Source organism: Heterodontus francisci, chromosome 26 (genome assembly GCF_036365525.1).
Source record: "Heterodontus francisci isolate sHetFra1 chromosome 26, sHetFra1.hap1, whole genome shotgun sequence".
Classification (NCBI taxonomy): Eukaryota; Metazoa; Chordata; class Chondrichthyes; order Heterodontiformes; family Heterodontidae; genus Heterodontus; species Heterodontus francisci.
Window position 1 is genome coordinate 38285716 of NC_090396.1, and position 20279 is coordinate 38305994.

Genomic DNA, 20279 nt, shown 5'->3' on the forward strand with positions numbered 1-20279 from the left:
TTGCCAAATACTTACAGGCATGTTTGAGCAAGGAAACCAGAAAACAAATTTCCAAAACACTACTCTGCAGTTTCCTTTTATGGGACTCCCTAAAATTAACAAACTAACACATCCCTTGCCACAACAGTGACCTTTTACCTGCTTGGCTATCTAAGCCAGGTAAATATCTAAATATAGATCTGCTGTCTATATTTTTTTTCCAAGTAAATGGAACATACCAGCTACACAAATTCAAGATTTATATACTGTACCAAAAATGTACACTCATGACTTGTTTTAATCAAGTAATCTGAGATGGTACTACTTATATTTGGCTCCACTAACTTTTTTGTTTTAAGAGCAGCTTCTTAAAATGAATAGAAAATACATCCATATATTCTCTTCACAGAGCACTTTTTGCCCAGACAGACTGGAAGTGCACATACTTGAGGATGGTTTGCTAATTCACAAAAGCCACTACCGAAAACTGCTGCACAACTACTAAATCCACAAGATTTCCTGGATAATGGCCTGAAGCCAGTGCACGTCACTGTAAAGGAAAAGTAATATTGCTGTACTGTTGGAATAGGAAAACTGGACTTAAAACTCTTTGATCACTACCTCCTTCTAAAGCATTGCAGTTTTCAGCTGAGTGACCAAGGTGCTATTCACAAACTTCAGAGCCTCTGGTCAGTAATTAACTAAGTGATAAACATTTGGGTGCTGGGAATGATCCTTCCAGTTTCTCCCACTCTCTTTCCCTTCCCTCACCCTCCATTCACCCACCCCCACAAAAAAGTCCAAATCCTTTAATCGTGGCTTCACCAGTTCTGGATTTGTCAACTCAAAGAAGAGACACAAATTGGCAGAGTTTAAACCCAAGCTACACCCATCATTTAAACTCAGATGTTTGGTGCAGAGTTCAACAGGTCACTTTAAATCTATAGATTACATCATGTGCGGTTCAAAACAAAAAAGAGCATTTAAAAACACTGCAACCGAAACATGAAAAAAAAAATGCCTAATTGTGCCTGTATAGGAACACAGGAACAGAAGTAAGCCATTTAGCCCCTTGAGCCTGTTCGGCCATTGAATGAGATCGTAACTGATCTATGACCTAACTTCATAGCCTCGTCTTTGCTCCATATCCCTAAATTTTTAATTGGAGTTTGATCAAATTTTGTTATCAAACCGAGTCCCAAACTTTTATCACTTGTATGTAGGAGTGTTTCTTAACTTCACTCCTGAAAGACCTGGCACTAACTTTTAGGCTATGACCCCACCCCCGCCCAAGTCCTAGAATCCCCAACCTGCAGAAATATTTTTTTTTTCTCTACTCCACAATTTCCCCTTAATATCTTGAAATTATCCCATAATCTTCTAAATTCCAAGGAATATGACCAGAGTTTGCGTAATTTCTCCTCTTAATTTAACCCTTGGAGGCTCAGTATCATTCTGGTATATCTAAATTATACTCCTTTCCAAGGCCAATATATCCTTTCTAAAGTGTGGTGCCCAGAGCTGCTCACAGTACTGCAGGTGTACCCAACAAGGGCTTTGTATCGCTGTAGCATTACTTTTACCTCCTTGTATGCTAAAGGTAAGCATTCCATTAGCTTGTTTGATTATTTACTCATTACATACCCATTCATGCAATTGTAATGGTCTGTGTACATAGAACTCTTTGAAACTTCACTAATTATAGGTTTTCACCATTTTGAAACTGTTCTGATTTGATTATAATTAAAAGTCTGAGAAACTTACAATGCCAAAAATTGCGTCTGCGTGCGTGCGTGATAGGGAGAAGGGAGGTCACTTAATACATGCTTTACATGTGCAATGAACTGGTCAGTAGGAAATTGACTTTTAGGTCTCACACCTGGCAAGGGCAGCCTGCAGTTCCTCCTCTTTTTTTGCCAGCTGAATTTTCAATTCTTCAATCTGCTGCTGTAGCTCAGCAATTTGATCTTGCAGATCAGTAGTTTCACCATCCAGCTTTCTCTTCGATTTTTCCAGCTCTTGTCGGGTTTTCTCCTCCTTCTTCAAGCGTTCTGTATAAAATAATAATGTGAAAATCTAGAAAAAACACCCATAAAATATTTCATTCTATATTTCCCTGCAATTACTTATTTTAAATGCAATTGTAATGTGAACAATAATTTTGATTTAAGCCTCTGACAACTATGAAGCATAAACTAAAAATGAAACCCATTTAAGATGGACAATTAAAGCTTTCATAATACCAAGCTACTTCAATTATGCAAGAAATAAAAAGGATATTTCTGGGCAAATTCAGCCCAATCTGGGGGTACACAGAATTGAAACAAGCAAGCGGAATTTTTACGACAACAATCTGATAATCCCTTTTGGAAAATGGTATCTTAGAATACTTGCATTAGGACAAGAGTAGATTTGACAATGATGCCCCCAGTCAAATAAACTGCCAACATTCACACAGAAGAGACGGTCACTTGCACAAAGAGGAGAGATTGATATTGCCTCTGGGACCATTTCATAAGTATAATTCAGCAACTTTATGACAGGAAGGGAACGCAAGGGAGAAAATCTTAAGAAACCTTTTGGCATCATCACCGAAGAATCAAAGACTTAGTAGTCATACTAAAATATTGACTATAACAGGGAAGGGCTCAAGCAAATGAACTTTATGGTCTGAACTATGTTCTTATAATAAGGCACAATGCATAAGTGGGTACTGTATGAAGCAAAAAGTTCACAGCAAAGGACCATTATAATCTGCAAGCCAACTCCATTTGAAACCAGTGCACGACTAATTCAACATTCCCTCTTCCTCTGCCACCACCACACCCACCTCCAGCTCCCCCGCTTCCCGCAACCAACCTCCATCATTACAAACACTGAGGGAAACCGAAAATTCTGAGATCAGTTCTGATGAGTCACACTGGAAATATTAACATTTTTCCTTTATGTGCGATTAAAATGGCTGCATTTTCTTTTAACATTGCCAATTCATTTCGTTCAAAGATTACTTTTTAGCACTACATCAGGTGCATTTACTTCAGCTTCAGCACATGCCCAGAATGAATTATTCAAGTGCATTACAGTTATAGCGACTAATTTTCACACAATGTGAAGCTTTGATTCTTTGGTCACCATGTCGGAACAGACTTTGTACTGAGGCCTCCCTCACCTTCTAAATCTGTAATCATCATTTCCTGCTTGTTCTTGATTTTACTCAAGTTCTTCGCCTTTTCCTCTTCCTCTGCCAGTTGCGAGGTAAACTCAGAAATCCGGTCTTCAAACAATTTTTTCTCCTATTTTATTTTTAGAAAACAACATTATGAAGCTAGTATTTAATTCTGTAATTGATTTCCATATTCATAAAGTAACTGCTTTCCCAATATCTTCAAATCCAAAACTACTCCAATGAAAAGAAAGAAAAACTACTCAAATCAGTTTTTTTTCCAAATTCATTCACGGGCTGTGGACGTCACCAACATGGCCAGCATTTATTTGTCCATCCCTAACTGCTGGTAACAGTTGTTTGCTAGGCCATTTCAGAGGGCAGTTTAATGTAAACCACATTACTGTGGGTCTGGAGTCACATGTAAGCCAGACCAGGTAAGGACAGCAGATTTCCTTCCCTAAAGGACATTAGTGAACCAGGTGGGTTTTCATGACAATGAGAGTTCCATGGTCACCATTACTGATACTTACTTTTATTCCAGATTATTTATTAACTGAATTTAAATTCCCCAGCTGCCATGATGAGATTTGAACTAGTGTCTCCAGTCATTCGTCCAAACCTCTAGATTACTAATCCAGTAACCACCACTATGGTACCTTTCCCATTAATCCTGTTATCTCTAATCTAAATCAGAATGGAAGTAAAAAGGTAACCTTCAATAAGATCCCTGGTTGGGAATGCTAGAGTATGTCAATTCCATTAAGATTTGTATTTTACTTGTCTCAACTGCAACTAATCTTTACAACGGCCCTTTAAAAAACAATTTTCATTGACTCTCTGGAGCTGCTGAGGAATGTTCAGTGCACAAACACCCTCTATTTTGGAGAACGAAGATTATCTAAAGGAACAAAGATGATTGAAAGTGAAAGGACATTAAAATGTGACGCCCTGAATGGAGATCTGGAAAATAGTAATTAAGTAGTACAACTCACTGCCAGAACATTTTTTCAGCAAAAGTGTTAGTGTTACTAATAAAATTGTACATGGTAAAAAGATCTTTGACGTCAACCATTTATTTCAGTTCATCTTACAACGTAGTGCTAGAAGTTGCTACAATTTTCAAAAAACAATTTTGCAACTCTAATCATATACTGCAACTCACTTTGGCTAATTTTGAATTCTGGTCTTCTAGCAGCAAGACATCCTCTTCTGTTTTCTTAATTTTAGCCTCTGCTGTTACTTTCTCAAGCTGAAGCTTCTGTCGAGCTCCTTCCTCTTCATCGAGCTGCTCTTCCAGATCCTGGTATGGTGTAGAAAATATTAGCCAACTAATGAGTTCAGGTTTGTGCCCATAATGGATTACTTGCAAAGAGTAAGATTCCTACTGGTAAATCAACCTTGCTCATGCCCAGTGTATCATACCAGCAAATACACTGCTGGCACAGGATTCAGAGTATAAAGATCTTTACATTAATCAATGTTCCTCCAGAAATAGGTGTATTTGAGAATGATGCTAAAGAGGTACATTCTTGAAGAATTTTGGAATTATAAAGCATTGATAATAGTTGATTGGGGGGTGGAGGGAGGGAAGGAAGAGTAGATAGGGCAGCAGGGAAGGAAGGAGATAACCTTGGAATCACTTCAAGATAGCATTATTTTCTTTGACCTTTTGAATATATTAATCCAAATTTTGAAAACCCAGTTTGAATAAAATAGATTTTCAGTAACTTTCCCCTCAGCATGGATTTCCTATGGGAAAATCATGTTTAACTTGGACTTTTTTGAAGAGGTAACAGAGAGGGCTGATGAGGGCAATGCAGTTGATGTGGTGTACATGGACTTTCAAAAGGCACACAACAGACTCGTGAGCAAAGTTATAGCTCATGGAATAAAAAGGACAGTAGCTACATGGATATGGTATTGGCTGGGTGACAAGAAACGAAGAGTAGTGGTTAATGGATGTTTTTTGGGCTGGAGGAAGATTTGTAGTGGAGCTCCCGGGGATCACTGCTGGGACCTTTGCTTTTCCTGATGTACATTAATGACCTAGACCTTGGTGTACAGTGCACAATTTCAAAGCTGCGGAATTTATGAAATTTGGAAGCATTGTGAACTGTGAGAAGGATGGTGCAGAACTTCAAAAGGGCATAGACAAGTTGATGGAATGGACAGGCAGGTGGCAGATGAAGTTCAATTCAAAGAAATGTGAAGTGATTCATTTTGGTAGGAATAACATGGAGACACAATATAAAATGAAGGGTACAATTCTAAAGGGCGTGCAGGGGGAGAGGGACCTGGGTGCATTTGGGCATAAGTCATTGAAGGTGGCAGGACAGGTTGAGAGAGAGAGAGAGCAGTTAATAAAGCATACAGTATCCTGGGCTTTAATAGAGGCATAGAGTACAAGAACGAAGAAGTTATGTTGAACTTGTATAATACACTAGTTCAGACTCAGCTGGAGTATTGTATCTACTTCTGGGCAGTGCACTTTAGGAAAGATGTGAGGGCATTGAAGAGAGTACAGAAAAGATTTACTAGAATGGTCTCAGGGATGAGGAACTTTTCAGTTATGAAGATAGACTGGAGAAGTCAAGACTGGTTTCCTTGAAGAGAAGACTAAGGTGTGATTTGATAGAGGTATTCAAAATCATGAGGGATCTGGACAGAGTAAATAGGGAAACTGTTCCCATTCTTGAAAGGATTGAGAACGAGAGGGCACAGATTTAAAGCATTTGAACAGAGAAGCAAAAGTAACCTGAGGAAAAACTTTTTCACACAGCCAGTGGTTAAGGTCTGGAATGCACTGCCTGAGAATGTGGTGGAGGCAGGTTCAATTGAAACACTCTAAAGGGAATTAGACGGTTAGGAGGAGGAAGAATGTACAGGGATACAGGGAGAAAGGGGGGTGAGGGGAAATGGCACTAAGTGAATTGCTCTTTCGGAGAGTCAGTGAGGACAAGATGGGCCAAATGGCCTTCTTCTACACTGCAACAATTCTGAGATTCTGTTTAAAAACATGTGTTTTATGAGTTACATGTCACCAATGGCCACAATTGTCAATTTATTGCCATAATTAGAGGTCCATGTGTTGGACTGGAATTACTCAATCTCATTACATATTAAGAGCATCAAAGACAGAAGAGGTACCTTTCATCTCAGTCTAGTTTGGATACAAACCTAGATTCCAGCAGTGAAACCGCAGCCTCTGACACTGCACCTCCCAGTCCCCATCTGCTATCTCATTTACATTTTTAGTGTTAATCATTTAGGAGTTTACCAATATCCATGCACCTGAATGTGTTGTTGCATTTTCTTCTTTTCATTCTGCATCTGCTGGTTTCTTTCTTCCTCTTCTTCCACTCTTGCTTCCAAATCATGCAAGATTTCTTCCAGTTCTTGCTTTTTATTAGCCAGGCGTGCTCGCATTTCCTCAGCTTCTGCAAAGAGCTCTGTCTCAGCCTGCAGCTGTTCAGCCAGAATATTCTTCTCTTCAATTAGCTACGTAAAGCATTCATCACATTTAGTTACATGTATAAAACTTTTACCTTGTTACAAAATTGGCAACTCAAATGAAAAAAATACACCCTACATTGGATTTTTTTTAACCCAAGTAATACAGCTACAAATTACAGAGAACAGCAGGCAGCATTTATAATCACACTTCTCTTAAAAGTTAATCCTTAATCAGAATTCATTAATAGGACCAAAATTCCCAGAAACATTTAAGCAGTTTCATATTGCACATGGGTTGGTGCAATGCAAATAAACTCATTGCTCGAGTTTAGAAAAGATACAAAGGAAACTTAAATCAAGTACAAATTTCCACTTTGATCTCCATCAATTTGAAGTTTTCAACTTCTTCCCCTTCCCCATTTTAGTTATAATTATTCCTTCAATCTCAATAGGTTTTATAAAATGACATAGCATGGAAGTCAAATGTTACAAACTCCTGTGCAACTAACTTCTCCACTAAAATGATTCCAGTGCCAAGTCTGGCCACCTGTTGGCCAATTGGCAGTGGCTCAGAGATGGTAGCAGAAATATGGGTAGTCATTCAATCAAGTATATTTTGGAGGCGAGCTGGATTCCAGAGCCAAGAAGCACTGCATAAAGAAGATGGCTGCTACTGACCAAACCAAAAAAAAAGTACAATTCCGATATTTGGGGTCATATTACATCTTACAAACATTAGCCATGAACAGTACAGATCATGCATGCAGAGTTTAAGACTTCACAGACCTGCTGATGTTTTCTCGCCATTGCTGTAAGGTCTGCCTCTACTTTAACATGCTTTTCTTTGACCTTTGTCAGCTCATCCTCTTTGGATAGCAATTCCTCCTCCTGACGAGTCACCTGCAGCAGCGGTTTAACCTAAAAAGAAAAAAATGCAAAAGAAGGCTTACTTACATGCATTTGATTTGTTATAATACTACAGAATCACTGCCAACATCCTTTCTTCCACCCACCCCACCCCCCCAACCCAAAATCAATCAGCATTTAAAACCAAAAACTATCCCACTATCGCAGTGAGTTATTCAGAATGGATCGGAGCAGTCACGAAACATAAATTCAGTAAAAAGGAGATTTGTAATCTTTCAGCTAACTAACATTGACAAGTCCGCATAATAATCTTGAAATATCTCCCAATTTTGTCTCAGTTTTGGTCTTTATGCAAATACAATGGGAAGGAAACACGTCGAACCTTAGTGAAGAGCCGCCACCACTGCCAGTGTCTCAGCTTCAGGTAAGCAGCGCAGTTCCTCTGCAGAACTTTCAGAGCACTCAACTGCTGCTGTTTTCTCGAAAATGCTCTGAAAAACAAAAATAAAGGAGGCATGAATTTAGAAACAATTAAGCTAGCAATGATCTTTTATACGAGATTATTGTTGGGTCTTAAATTGTTCGAGACAATGCACAATTCTCCCCAGTGGCTTTGGGGAATTAACTGTACTAAGCTTCACAGTCATAAAAGACTGCTCTCTTATCAGAGTTAGCAGGCTTCATGTAGGGATGATATACAGAACTGACAACAGGACTCAGGCTTCTGGCTGTGAAGAGGTTAAAAAAAATTGTCAAGCTGCTTCTGAAAGGCACGTCCAAGAGAAATGGATCAGGATAATCTACGATTTCCCCAGGGTCAAAGGTCTGCCAGTATCCACGTAGCTATCCTCAAGTGATCATTCCTCATGCCATCTACCTTGGCATTGGATTTAGACAAAGGCACACCCAGCCCAGATGACAGCAACATCCTTCTCAAATTGGGAGAGCTGTCCCACAGAATACTCAAGCAGCAGTGTGACCGTCAAAATCATATTTTTCAACCAAGGTTCCAGACATCACCACGAGCTGGGTATGTTCTGCCCCATTGGAAGGGTACCCACCAGAGGTGGCAGCCCAGTGGTACACAGTCAGGAGGGAGTGGCCTTGGGAGTCCTCAACATTAACTCCAGACCTCGTGAAGTCACATGGCATCAGGTCAAACATTAGCAAGGAAACCTCCCACTGATTACTACCAACCACCCTCCCTCATCAGTACTCCTGTGTTGACTACCATCTGGAAGCAGCACTGAGGGTACAAAGTGCACAGAATGTACACGGGCTGGGGGACTTCGATATCCATCACCAAGAATAGCTTGGTAGCACCACTACTTAGCAAGCTGGCCTAGCCCTGAAGGACATAGGTGATGAAAACACCAACATGAGGGGGAAACCAATTTAACTAGCCCTCACCAATCTATGATCAAAGATGTATCTGTCTGTGACAATATTGGTAGAAGTGACCACCCCACAGTCCGTGGAAACAAAGTCCCGTCTTCATAGTGAGGACGCCCACCATCATGTGTTGGACTACCACCATGCTAAATGTATAGATTCAGATCAGATCTAGTAGCTCAAAACTGAAGAGTTGTGGGTCACCAACAAGAACAGAATTGTATTCCACCAGTTTCTGTAACCTCGTGGCCTGCCATATCTCTCACTCTACCTTTACCATCAAGCCAGGGAACCAACCTGGATTCAATGAAGAGTGCAGAACAGCACACCAAAAACAGCACCAGGTATTACTAAAACGTGAGGTCCCAATCTGGTGAACCCACAACACAGGACAACTTAACTGCCAAACATTGGAAGCAACAAGCCAGACAGAGCCAAGCAATCCCACAGCAGGTCAGATCAAAGCTCTGCAGTTCTGCCACATCCAGTCATGAATGATAGAGGACACAAACAACTAACAGGAGGAGCAGAAGGCTCCACGAATATCCACATCCTCAATGATGGCAGAGCCCAGAATGAGTGCAAAGACAAGGCTCAAGAGTTTGCAACCATCTCCATAGGGCGGCACAGTGGCGCAGTGGTTAGCACCGCAGCCTCACAGCTCCAGGGACCCGGGTTCGATTCCGGGTACTGCCTGTGTGGAGTTTGCAAGTTCTCCCTGTGTCTGCGTGGGTTTTCTCCGGGTGCTCCGGTTTCCTCCCACAAGCCAAAAGACTTGCAGGTTGATAGGTAAATTGGCCATTATAAATTGTCACTAGTATAGGTAGGTGGTAGGGAAATATAGGGACAGGTGGGGATGTTTGGTAGGAATATGGGATTAGTGTAGGATTGGTATAAATGGGTGGTTGATGTTCGGCACAGACTCGGTGGGCCGAAAGGCCTGTTTCAGTGCTGTATCTCTAAAAATCTAATCTCCATCCATAAGTGCCATGGATGATCCATCACGGCCTCCCCCCGAGGTCCATCACAAAAAAACAGCCTTAAGCTAATTCCATTCACTCCACATCAAGAAATGGCTGAGCACACTGGATTCAGCAAAGGCTATGGACCTAGTGCTGCAGTGCTAAACACATATGCTCCAGAACTAGCTGCACCTCTAGCCAAGCTGTCCCAGTACAATACAATACCAGCATCTACCAAAGTGGAAACCTGTCCAGGTATGCCCTGTCCACCAGAAGGAGGAAAATTCCAAATTCACCCCTTCAGGCTACTCTCCATCATCAAAATGATAGAAAGTGACAGTGTTATCCAGCAGCACTTACCAATAACCTACTCATTGATGTTCAGTTTGGGTTCTGTCAGGAACACTTGGTTCCAGACCTCATTACAGCCTCAGTCCAAACACAGGCAAGAGCTGAATTCCAGAGATAACGAGAGTGACTGCCCCTGACAGCAAGGCAGCATTTGACTGTGACATCAAGGAACCATAGTAAATTGGAAATAAATGGGAATCAGGGAAAAATCTTCGCTGGCTAGAATCATATTCTGCACACAGGAAGATGGCGTGGCTATTGCAAGAGACTCATTTAAACCCTAGGGCATCATGCAACAGTTCCTCAAGACAGCGCCAAAGAACAGTACAACACAGGAACAGGCCATTCGGCGTTCCAAGCCTGCGCCGATCTTGATGCCTGTCTAAACTAAAACCTTCTGCACTTCTGGGGTCTGTATCCTTCTATTTCTATCCTATTCATGTATTTGTCAAGATGCCTCTTAAATGTCACTATCGTACCTACTTCCACCACCTCCCCCGGCAGCAAGTTCCAGGCACTCACCACCCTCTGTAAAAAAAAAAAAACTTGCCTCGTACATCCCCTCTAAACTTTCCCCCTCTCACCTTAAACCTATGTCCCCTAGTAACTGACTCTTCTTCCCTGGGAAAAAGCTTCGACTATCCACTCTGTCCATGCCGCTCATAACTTTGTAAACCTCTATCATGTCGCCCCTCCACCTCCGTCGTTCCAGTGAAAACAATCTGAGTTTATCCAACCTCTCCTCAGAGAATACCCTCCAGACGAGGCAACATTCTGGTAAACCTTTTCTGTATCCTCTCCAAAGCCTCCACCATCCTTCTGGTAGTGTGGCGATCAGAATTGTACGCAATATTCCAAATGTGGCCTAACTAAGGTTCTGTACAACTGCAGCATGACTCGCCAATTTTTATACTCTATGCCCCAACCGATGAAGGCAAGCATGCCGTATGCCTTCTTGACTACTTATCCATCTGCGTTGCCACTTTGTGATCTGTGGACGTGTATGCCTAGAGCTCTCTGCCTGTCAATACTCTCAAGGGTTCTGCCATTTACTGTATACTTCCCACCTGTATTAGACCTTCCAAAATGCATTACCTCAAATTTGTCCGGATTAAACTCCATCTGCCATTTCTCTGCCCAAGTCTCCAACCAATCTATATCCTGCTGTATCCTTTGACAATCCGCAACTCCACCAACCTTTGTGTCGGCCGCAAACTTACTAATCAGACCAGCTACATTTTCCTCCAAATCATTTATATATACTACAAACAGCAAAGGTCCCAGCACTGATCCCTGTGGAACACCACTAGTCACAGCCCTCCAATCAGAAAAGCACCCTTCCACTGCTACCCTCTGTCTTTTATGACAGAACCAGTTCTGTATCCATCTTGCCAGCTCACCTCTGATCCCGTGTGACTTCACCTTTTGTACCAGTCTGCCATGAGGGACCTTGTCAAAGGCTTTACTGAAGTCCATGTAGACAACATCCACTGCCCTTCCGTCATCAATCATCTTCGTCACTTCCTCAAACTTGATCAAGTTAGTGAGGCACGACCTCCCCGTCACAAAACCATGCTGCCTCTCGCTAATAAACCCATTTGTTTCCAAATGGGAGTAAATCCTGTCCCGAAGAATCCTCTCCAATAATTTCCCTACCACCGACGTAAGGCTCACTGGCCTGTAATTTCCTGGATTATCCTTGCTACCCTTCTTAAACAAAGGAACAACATTGGCTATTCTCCAGTCCTCTGGGACCTCACCTGTAGCCAATGAGGATATAAAGATTTCTGTCAAGGCCCCAGCAATTTCCTCCCTTGCCTCCCTCAGTATTCTGGGGCAGATCCAATCAGACGCTGGGGACTTATCTACCTTAACATTTTTCAAGATGCCCAATGCCTCCTCCTTTTTGATATCGACATGACCCAGGCTATCTACACTCCCTTCCCTAGGCTCATCACCCACCAAGTCCTTCTCTTTGGTGAATACTGATGCAAAGTACTCATTTAGTACCTCGCCCATTTCCTCTAGCTCCACACACAGATTCCCTCCTCTGTAGTTGAGTGGGCCAACCCTTTCCCTGGCTACCCTCTTGCTCTCTATGTATAAAAAGCCTTGGGATTCTCCTTAATCCTGTTAGCCAATGACTTTTCATGACCCCTTTTAGCCCTCCTGACTCCTTGCTAAAGTTCCTTCCTACTTGCTTTTTATCCCTCAAGGGATTCGTCTGTTCCCAGCCTTCTAGCCCTTACAAATGCTTCCTTTTTCTTTTTGACCAGGCTCACAGTATCCCTCGTTATCCAAGGTTCCCGAAACTTGCCAAACTTATTCTTCATCCTCACAGGAACATGCCGGTCCTGGATTCTAATCAACTGACGTTTGAAAGACTCCCACATGTCAGATGTTGATTTACCCTCAAACAGCTGCCCCCAATCTAAATTTTTCAGATCCTGCCTAATATTGTTATAATTAACCTTTCCCCAATTTAGCACCTTCACCCGAGGACTACTCTTATCCTTATCCACAAGTACTTTAAAACTTATGGAATTATGCTCACTGTTCCCGAAATGCCCCTCTACTGAAACCACTTGGCCGGGCTCATTCCTCAATACCAGGTCAAGTACAGCCTCTTCCCTAGATGGGCCATCTACATATTGTTTCAAGAAGCCCTCCTGGATGCTCCTCACAAATTCTGCCCCATCCAAGCCCCGAGCATTAAGTGAGTCCCAGTCAATAAAAGGGAAGTTAAAATCACCCACCGTAACAACCCTGTTGCTTTTACATCTTTCCAAAATCTGTCCACATATCTGCTCCTCTATCTCCCACTGGCTGTTGGGAGGCCTGTAGTAAACCCCCAACATTGTGACTGCACCCTGCCTATTCCTGAGCTCTACCCATATTGCCTCGCTGCATGATGCATCCGAGGTGTCCTCCCACAGTACAGCTGTGATATTCTCCTTAACCAGTAATGCAACTCCCCCACCCCTTTTACAACCCCTCTATCCTGCCTGAAGCATCTAAATCCTGGAACGGTTAGCTGCCAATCCCGTCCTTCCCTCAACCAAGTCTCTGTAATAGCAACATCATAATTCCAAGTACTAATCCAAGCTCTAAGTTCATCTGCCTTACCCGTTATACTTCTCGCATTGAAACAAATGCGCTTCAGACCGCCAGTCCCGCTGTGCTCAGCATTATCTCCCCGTCTGCTCTTCCTCTCAGTTTTACTGGTCTTATTCACTAGTTCCCCCTCAGTTATTTCACCTGCTGACCCTCTGCTCTGGTTCCCAGCCCCCTGCCGCACTAGTTTAAACCCTCCAGAGTGACGCTAGCAAACCTCGCAGCCAGGATATTTGGGCCCCTCCAGTTTAGATCCAACCCGTCCTTCTTGTACAGGTCCCACCTGTCCCGGAAGAGATCCCAATGATCCAGTTATCTGAAACCCTCCCCCCTACACCAGCTGTTTAGCCACATGTTTAACTGCACTATCTTCCTATTTCCAGCCTCACTGGCAAGTGGCACAGGGAGTAATCCAGAGATTACAACCCTAGAGGTCCTGTTTTATAAACGTACTACCTAACTCCCTAAACTCCCCCTGTAGGACCTCGTCACTCTTCCTGCCTATGTTGTTCGTACCAATGTGCACCACAACCTCTGGCTGTTCACCCTCCCCCTTCAGAATGTCCCCCTGTTCAGAGACATCCTTGGCCCTGGCATGAGGGAGGCAACATACCATCCTGGAGTCTCTTTCACATCCACAGAAGTGCCTATCTGTGCCCCTGACTAGAGTCCCCTATAACTATTGCTCTTTTGCGCTTTGTCCCTCCCTGAACAACAGAGCCAGCTGTGGTGCCACTGCTCTGGCAGCTGCTGCTGTTGTTGTTTTCCCCTGATAGGCCATCCCCCCCAACAGTATCCAAAACAGCATACTTGTTAGGAGAGGGGGATAGCCACAGGGGATTCCTGCACTGACTGCCTGCCCCTAATGGCAGTCACCCATCTATCTGCCTGCACCTTGGGTGTAACCACCTCTCAAACTCCTGTCTATGATGCTTTCTGCCACCTGCATGCTCCCAAGTCCTAGGCCCAACCATCTTCAGCTACTTCATTAAAGAGCTTCCCTCCATCATGTCAGAAGTGGGATGTTTGCTGACCATTGAATGGAAGAACACCATGCACAATTCCCTATATAATGAAGCAGTCTTGCAGCAAGAATGCAGCAAGATCTGGACAACATTAAGGCTTGGGTTGATAACAGGCAACTAACATTTGTGTCACACAAGTGCCAGTCAATGCCTATCCTTGACATTCAAATGTTATTAGTTTAGTTTAGAGATACAGCACTGAAACAGGCCCTTCGGCCCACTGAGTCTGTGCCAACCATCAACCACCCATTTATACTAATCCTACACTAATTCCGTGTTCCTACCACATCCCCACCTGTCCCTATATTTCCCTACCACCTACCTATACTAGCGGCAATTTATAATGGCCAATTTACCTATTACCAACATTGAATTCCCCAACATCAACATCCTGGGGGAGGGTGGGTCACCATTAACCTGAAACTTAACTGGACTAGCCACATAAATACTGTGGCTACAAGAGCAGCTCAAAGGCTGGGTATTCTGCAATGAGTGGCTGACCTTCCGACTCTCCAAAATCATTACATTGACTACAAGGCACAAGTCAGGAGTGTGATGGAATGTTTTCCACTTGCCTGGATGAGTGCAGCTCATCAACAGACAGCTTGATGCCATCCAGAACAAAGCAGTGGCATCTCATCCACCACCTTAAACCTCCACTCCGTCCATCACCAGTGCATTGTTGGCCATCTACAAGATGCACTGTGACAACTTGCCAAGGTTTCTTTGACAGCACTTCCCAAACCAGTGACTTGTACCACCCAGAAGGACAAGGGCAATAGGCGGATGGAAACACCACCACCACCTCCAAGTCACACACCACCCTGCCTTGCGAATACATTGCCATTCCTCCATCAGTGGATCAAAATCTTGGAGCTCCCTTTCCAACAGCATTGTGGGAGTATGCTGTCCATGTGGTGAACAAAGGTTCAAGCTGACAGCTCAAGGACAATTAAAGATGGACAATCCAAGCTGGCCTTACCAGCAGCGTCCATATTCTGTGAATGAATTAAAATGGTGTGAATTTAAGGAGGTGTGCTAACAAATAAACACCAGTAATAATCTGTTTCAGGAGGGGAAGGAAGGAGATTGAAAATGAATACTAGAGTGCTGAAAAAAAATAGTTGGCAATAAAATATCCTTGTTTTGAAAAAGATCTTAATAGGCCAGAATTTGCTGGAACAGGGTATCTCAGTGTAAACTGTGAGTCAGATCTTTTCCTCACTCTTCAGTTTTAAATGTTTATTTCACAAGCTGCAAGTTGCTAACAGAATGGCAAGGTTAACAGGGCACTTGAACAATGGGACCAACAGCCTATCTCCTTAAGTTAAATTTAAGGATAAAGAAACTGGAATGACAGAGAAGGAAGCAGAATTAAATTAGATACAGAAAGACTAAATTGAGAGAAAAAAGGATAAGAAAGAAAAAATTATAAACTTCTAAGCATAATTTACGACCTGCAAGAATGAAACTACAGAGTTTCAACCTTGAAGGCCCAAAAAGGGTACTGCAGAAACATAAATCTCACTATTAAAAGGGTCCTTACATTGTTAAATATCAGCAGCACATTTAACACATGTCTACAGTGCAAATCCAGCAATGTTTTATTTGAAAGTCAGGGGGATTGCTGGCGAGCTCCATTTTTTGCAAAGCTGATGGCAGAGTGACATAAATCATGCAACAATTTGTGCTGATTTGCAACTCATGGTGTATCCAAAAAAAAACCTAATAATTGCATGCACTGTGAATGCAGTTATTTTTCCAGCAAATTCCACGTTAATATCTTTTAGCTATGTACTTATGAAAAAAGGGCCCTAATCCTGAAGCCCCAAATGAAAATTTAGCATTTTAAAGATGAAGTATTTTTCAGAATTATTTCCCCCTCGCTCCTATAATACCCATTTTATGTGTACATCACACAAAGAAACCTGCAGAAACTGGGTTTATCAGATTTTCAGATCAGTTTGCACACAGATTTTGAAAAGACAAAGCACAATACCAGACCTACAGTGAAAAACTTGCATCCCATTGCTCATGAAGAAAACATTAAACATTTTTTGCACATGGTTGGTTGGCATCCTTCCATCCATGAAAGATGATGGACACGCAGCAACAATCCATTTAGGTGGGGTGCTTTCTCTTGATGCACCTTTGTTGATGACCGTGAAGGGCAATGCTTGAGAAACAGGTTCTGCCACAAGTCGCACATGAAGCTGCCAAACGACTCAGTGAGTTGCTGTTTTTGACATTGGCACCTGTTGCGAAGCTGCTGTAGCAACTGATCATCCTGGTAGTGCACACCACTCCACAGGATGTGCCGCCATATCCCACTTTCACCAGCTATTGACTCCCAAGTGAGATAGTCAACATTTAGGGCCTTCATGTGAGGCTTGCAAGCATCCCTGAAGCAGAGCTTTGGGTGCCTCATTGGAGGTCTGATCCCAGCTACTTCACCATACAGAACGTCTTTCGGTATGTGACTGTCTTTCATCCTGCGGATGTGTCCAATCCACCGAAGTCGCCTCTGGTTGATTAGTGCCAACACACTTGGGAGCTCTGCCTTTGAGAGGACTGCCACATTTGTGATTTTGTCCTGCCAGGATATACCTATAATGTGCTACAGACAGTGAAGATGGAAATTATTGAGCTTTTTTTCCTGGTAGTTTTAAGTCACCCATGTTTCACAGCTATATAGCAAGGTGCTGAGAACACAGACCTTATAAATCCAGAGCTTGATCCCAAGGGTCAGCTTGGTGTTATCCCATGCACGTTTCACAAGTTGGTCAAAGGTGATAGCTGCTTTCCCTCTGTGGGTATCGAGCTCTGCATCAAGGGACAGATTGTTCCGTCACCAGGGACTCAAGGTAGCAGAATTTGCTAACCACTTCCAGTGGGTATTTATTTAGTGTGATTAGGGGTGGAGATGCAACACCTTGTCCCATGACTATGGTTTCCCTGATGCTTACGTAGTCAAGCAGAACAAGTTACAGACATGGAAGAGAGTCTCTAAGTCTTTGTAGCTGCACATGGACTACAGCTCAATTTAAGGGTAAATTAACAGCAAATACAATTCACATCGAGATCAAGTTTCGCCCTCTGAACTCCGTTGTGGTATTAAATTGCATGTGGGATCAAGGTATTTTTAGCAAAAAGCCTTATTCTTCCTCTGTGACCTGAAGTGACCGTGTACACTTTTGCCTTGTAGCTAACACCATCAACCAACCATAAAAACAAAGTGCTGGAAATACTCACCATCAATCAACCATTAGTGGGTTAGACATGCTAATAGGTTATTCATCAGGGAAGATGAGGAGATCATTTTACACCAGCAGGAATTTTATTATGCTTAGCGTTTTCCCTAGTGAAAGGACAGCATTGATTCATAATAGTCAAGCATTGTAGTTTTGAGTGATGACAAAATGAGCATTACTCAATAAGTACAAAAAATACCTCATTGTGTTTTACTAGTTCCTCTAAAGAGGGTGATTTATTAACTTATTCCAATGTTTGCCACCTATTCATTGTGTAAAGCTGAATATCTGGTAATGCTAATTTTAAATTGAGAACTTTTATTCCACTCTCTTCAAAGGGTAACTCATAATAACTTCATTTTTCCCCCAAACAATGGCACACAGAAACAGATCAGTTCAATGATTCTTTGAGTGCTGGTCTCCGTCAAAAATCATTTGTAATGCAACATAGATAATTACTTAATGCACACAGTCTACCCACTGTTCAAAATTCTGCTGAATTCCATCCTACAACTGCAAGGAAAATTAAATATACAAGTGCACAATTTAGTGGCAGGAGGCAGAGGGTGATGGTCGAGGGTTGTTTCTGTGAGTGGAAACCTGTGACCAGTGGTGTACCACAGGGATCAGTTCTGGAACCCTTGCTGTTTGCAGTGTACATTAATGATTTAGACATGAATATAGGAAGTATGATCAGTAAGTTCGCAGATGACACGAAAATTGGTCGTGTCGTAAATAGTGAGGAAGAAAGCCTTAGATTACAGGACGATATAGATGGGCTGCTAAGATGGGTGGAGCAGTGGCAAATGCAATTTAATCCTGAGAAGTGTGAGGTGATGCATTTTGGGAGGACCAACAAGGCAAGGGAATATACAATGGATGGTAAGACCCTATGACGTACAGAAGGTCAGAAGGACCTTGGTGTCCTTGTCCATAGATCACTGAAGGCAACAGCACAGGTAGTAAAGGTGGATAGGAAGGCATAATGGGATACTTGCCTTTATTAGCCAAGGCATAGAATACAAGAGTAGGGAGGTTAGGAAGGAGCTGTATAAAATGCTAGTTAGGCCACAGCTGGAGTACTGTGTACAGTCCTGGGCATCACACTATAGGAAGGATGCGATTGCACTGGAGAGGGTGCAGAGGATGCAGAGGAGATTCACCAGGATGTTGCTTGGGCTGGGGGTTTCAGCTGTGAAGAGAGACTGAAAAGGCTAGGGTTGTTTTCCTTAGAGCAGAGAAGGCTGAAGGGGGACCTGATTGAGGTATACAAAATTATGAGGGGCATTGATGGGAAGAAACTTTTTCCCTTAGCGGAGGTGTCAATAACCAGGGGGCACAGATTTAAGGTAAGGGGCAGGAGGTTGAGTGAGGATTTGAGGAAAAAAACTTTTCACCCAGAGGGTGGATTGAATCTGGAACACACTGCCTGAAGAGGTGGTAGAGGCAGGAACCATCACAACATTTTAGTATTTAGATGAGCACTTGAAATGCCATTGCATACAAGGCTACAAGCCAAGTGCTGGAAAATGCGATTAGAATAGATAGCTGCTTGATATCCGGCATATACACGATGAGCCGAAGGGCCTGTTTCGGTGCTGTAAGACTATGAACTTACTTCCTAGCCAGGTATCCACGGCAGATAGCTTGGAACAGGATGATGATATCTGTGATCTTCAGATCCCGTTCTTCCTCCAAGTGTGCTAGAACCCCAGCACGAAAGAATATCTTACTCTGGCCAATACGGAATAAATTCGGGTCTAATTCCAAGGCATGGATCTGATTTCAGGGGTAAGAGAAAACAAAGATGAGGAAGTGGAAAATAAACATCCATTTCAAAGACAGAAGTATCTGGACATTTGTTCATTCCCAAATGTTTGGAAACAGTTCTCAAAAAATTAGTTGCTGTAATAAACTAAAAAGAGTAGAGATTTATCAAACTCAACAGCTTTTGTTTTTCAAAAACTGTTGAAATATTCAAAATTACACACATCATTCTTGCAATTTCTAATACATTGATATTGAAGTGCAAGAAAAATTGCACTAAAGTGTCCAGTTTTTTTTTGTCCTGAATGTTTGGAATCTTACAAAACAAAGATAACAAAAAATAATGTCTACCATTCGTTCACAGGCTTGCTTGCCATCCATGAAACCTTTAGGAATTGAATTGGGGGTCAGGATCTCATACCTAGAAGAGTGGAAACAATACCCTTTGAAAGTATCTATTTATTTGCAATATCACATTCAACTTCTAGAGCAGACCTTTGAACATCTTTCAATCCCTTCATATTAATGATCATTTCATACTTAAAATTTAAGCCGTTTTAAACTATTTTCTTCACTTCAACAGTACATGTGTTTAAACAGCACCTTTACTGTAATAAAACCTCTCAAGGCACATCACAGGAGTGCTATTAATCAACACTGGACACAGCCACGCAAGTAGATATTAGGGCAGAGCTTGTTTCAAAGAAGGCTTTAAGGAACGTCTCGGAGGAAAGACAGCTAAGGGAGGGAATTCCAGAGCTTCCGGCCTTGCCAGCTGAAGGCTTGGAGCGATTAAAATCAGGGATGCTCAAGAGGCCAGAATTAGAAGAGCGAAGATATCCCGCAGCGTTTTGGGGCTGGAAGAGATTAGAGATTGGGGGGGGGGGGGGGGGGGAGGCGATTGAAAAGAATGGCGAGAATTTTTAAATTACGGTTTTGTTTAACCAGGAAC

The 20279-nt window shown here is 42.4% G+C and overlaps 1 protein-coding gene across 2 annotated transcripts in view; it reads right to left on the bottom strand.

Annotated features, from left to right (window-relative positions):
* The window catches only part of LOC137384269 (myosin-10), a 170660-nt gene that overhangs the window by 25015 nt on the left and 125366 nt on the right, over positions 1 to 20279 (bottom strand). For both annotated transcript variants that reach the window (XM_068058046.1, XM_068058045.1), the window contains 8 exons: positions 19679 to 19748; positions 19179 to 19339; positions 7848 to 7956; positions 7385 to 7516; positions 6437 to 6643; positions 4308 to 4445; positions 3149 to 3272; positions 1859 to 2030 (listed from right to left, as the gene is read on the bottom strand). In XM_068058046.1, the coding sequence (XP_067914147.1) occupies positions 1859 to 2030; positions 3149 to 3272; positions 4308 to 4445; positions 6437 to 6643; positions 7385 to 7516; positions 7848 to 7956; positions 19179 to 19339; positions 19679 to 19748 (1113 nt within the window). The remainder of the gene's footprint in view (positions 1 to 1858; positions 2031 to 3148; positions 3273 to 4307; positions 4446 to 6436; positions 6644 to 7384; positions 7517 to 7847; positions 7957 to 19178; positions 19340 to 19678; positions 19749 to 20279) is intronic.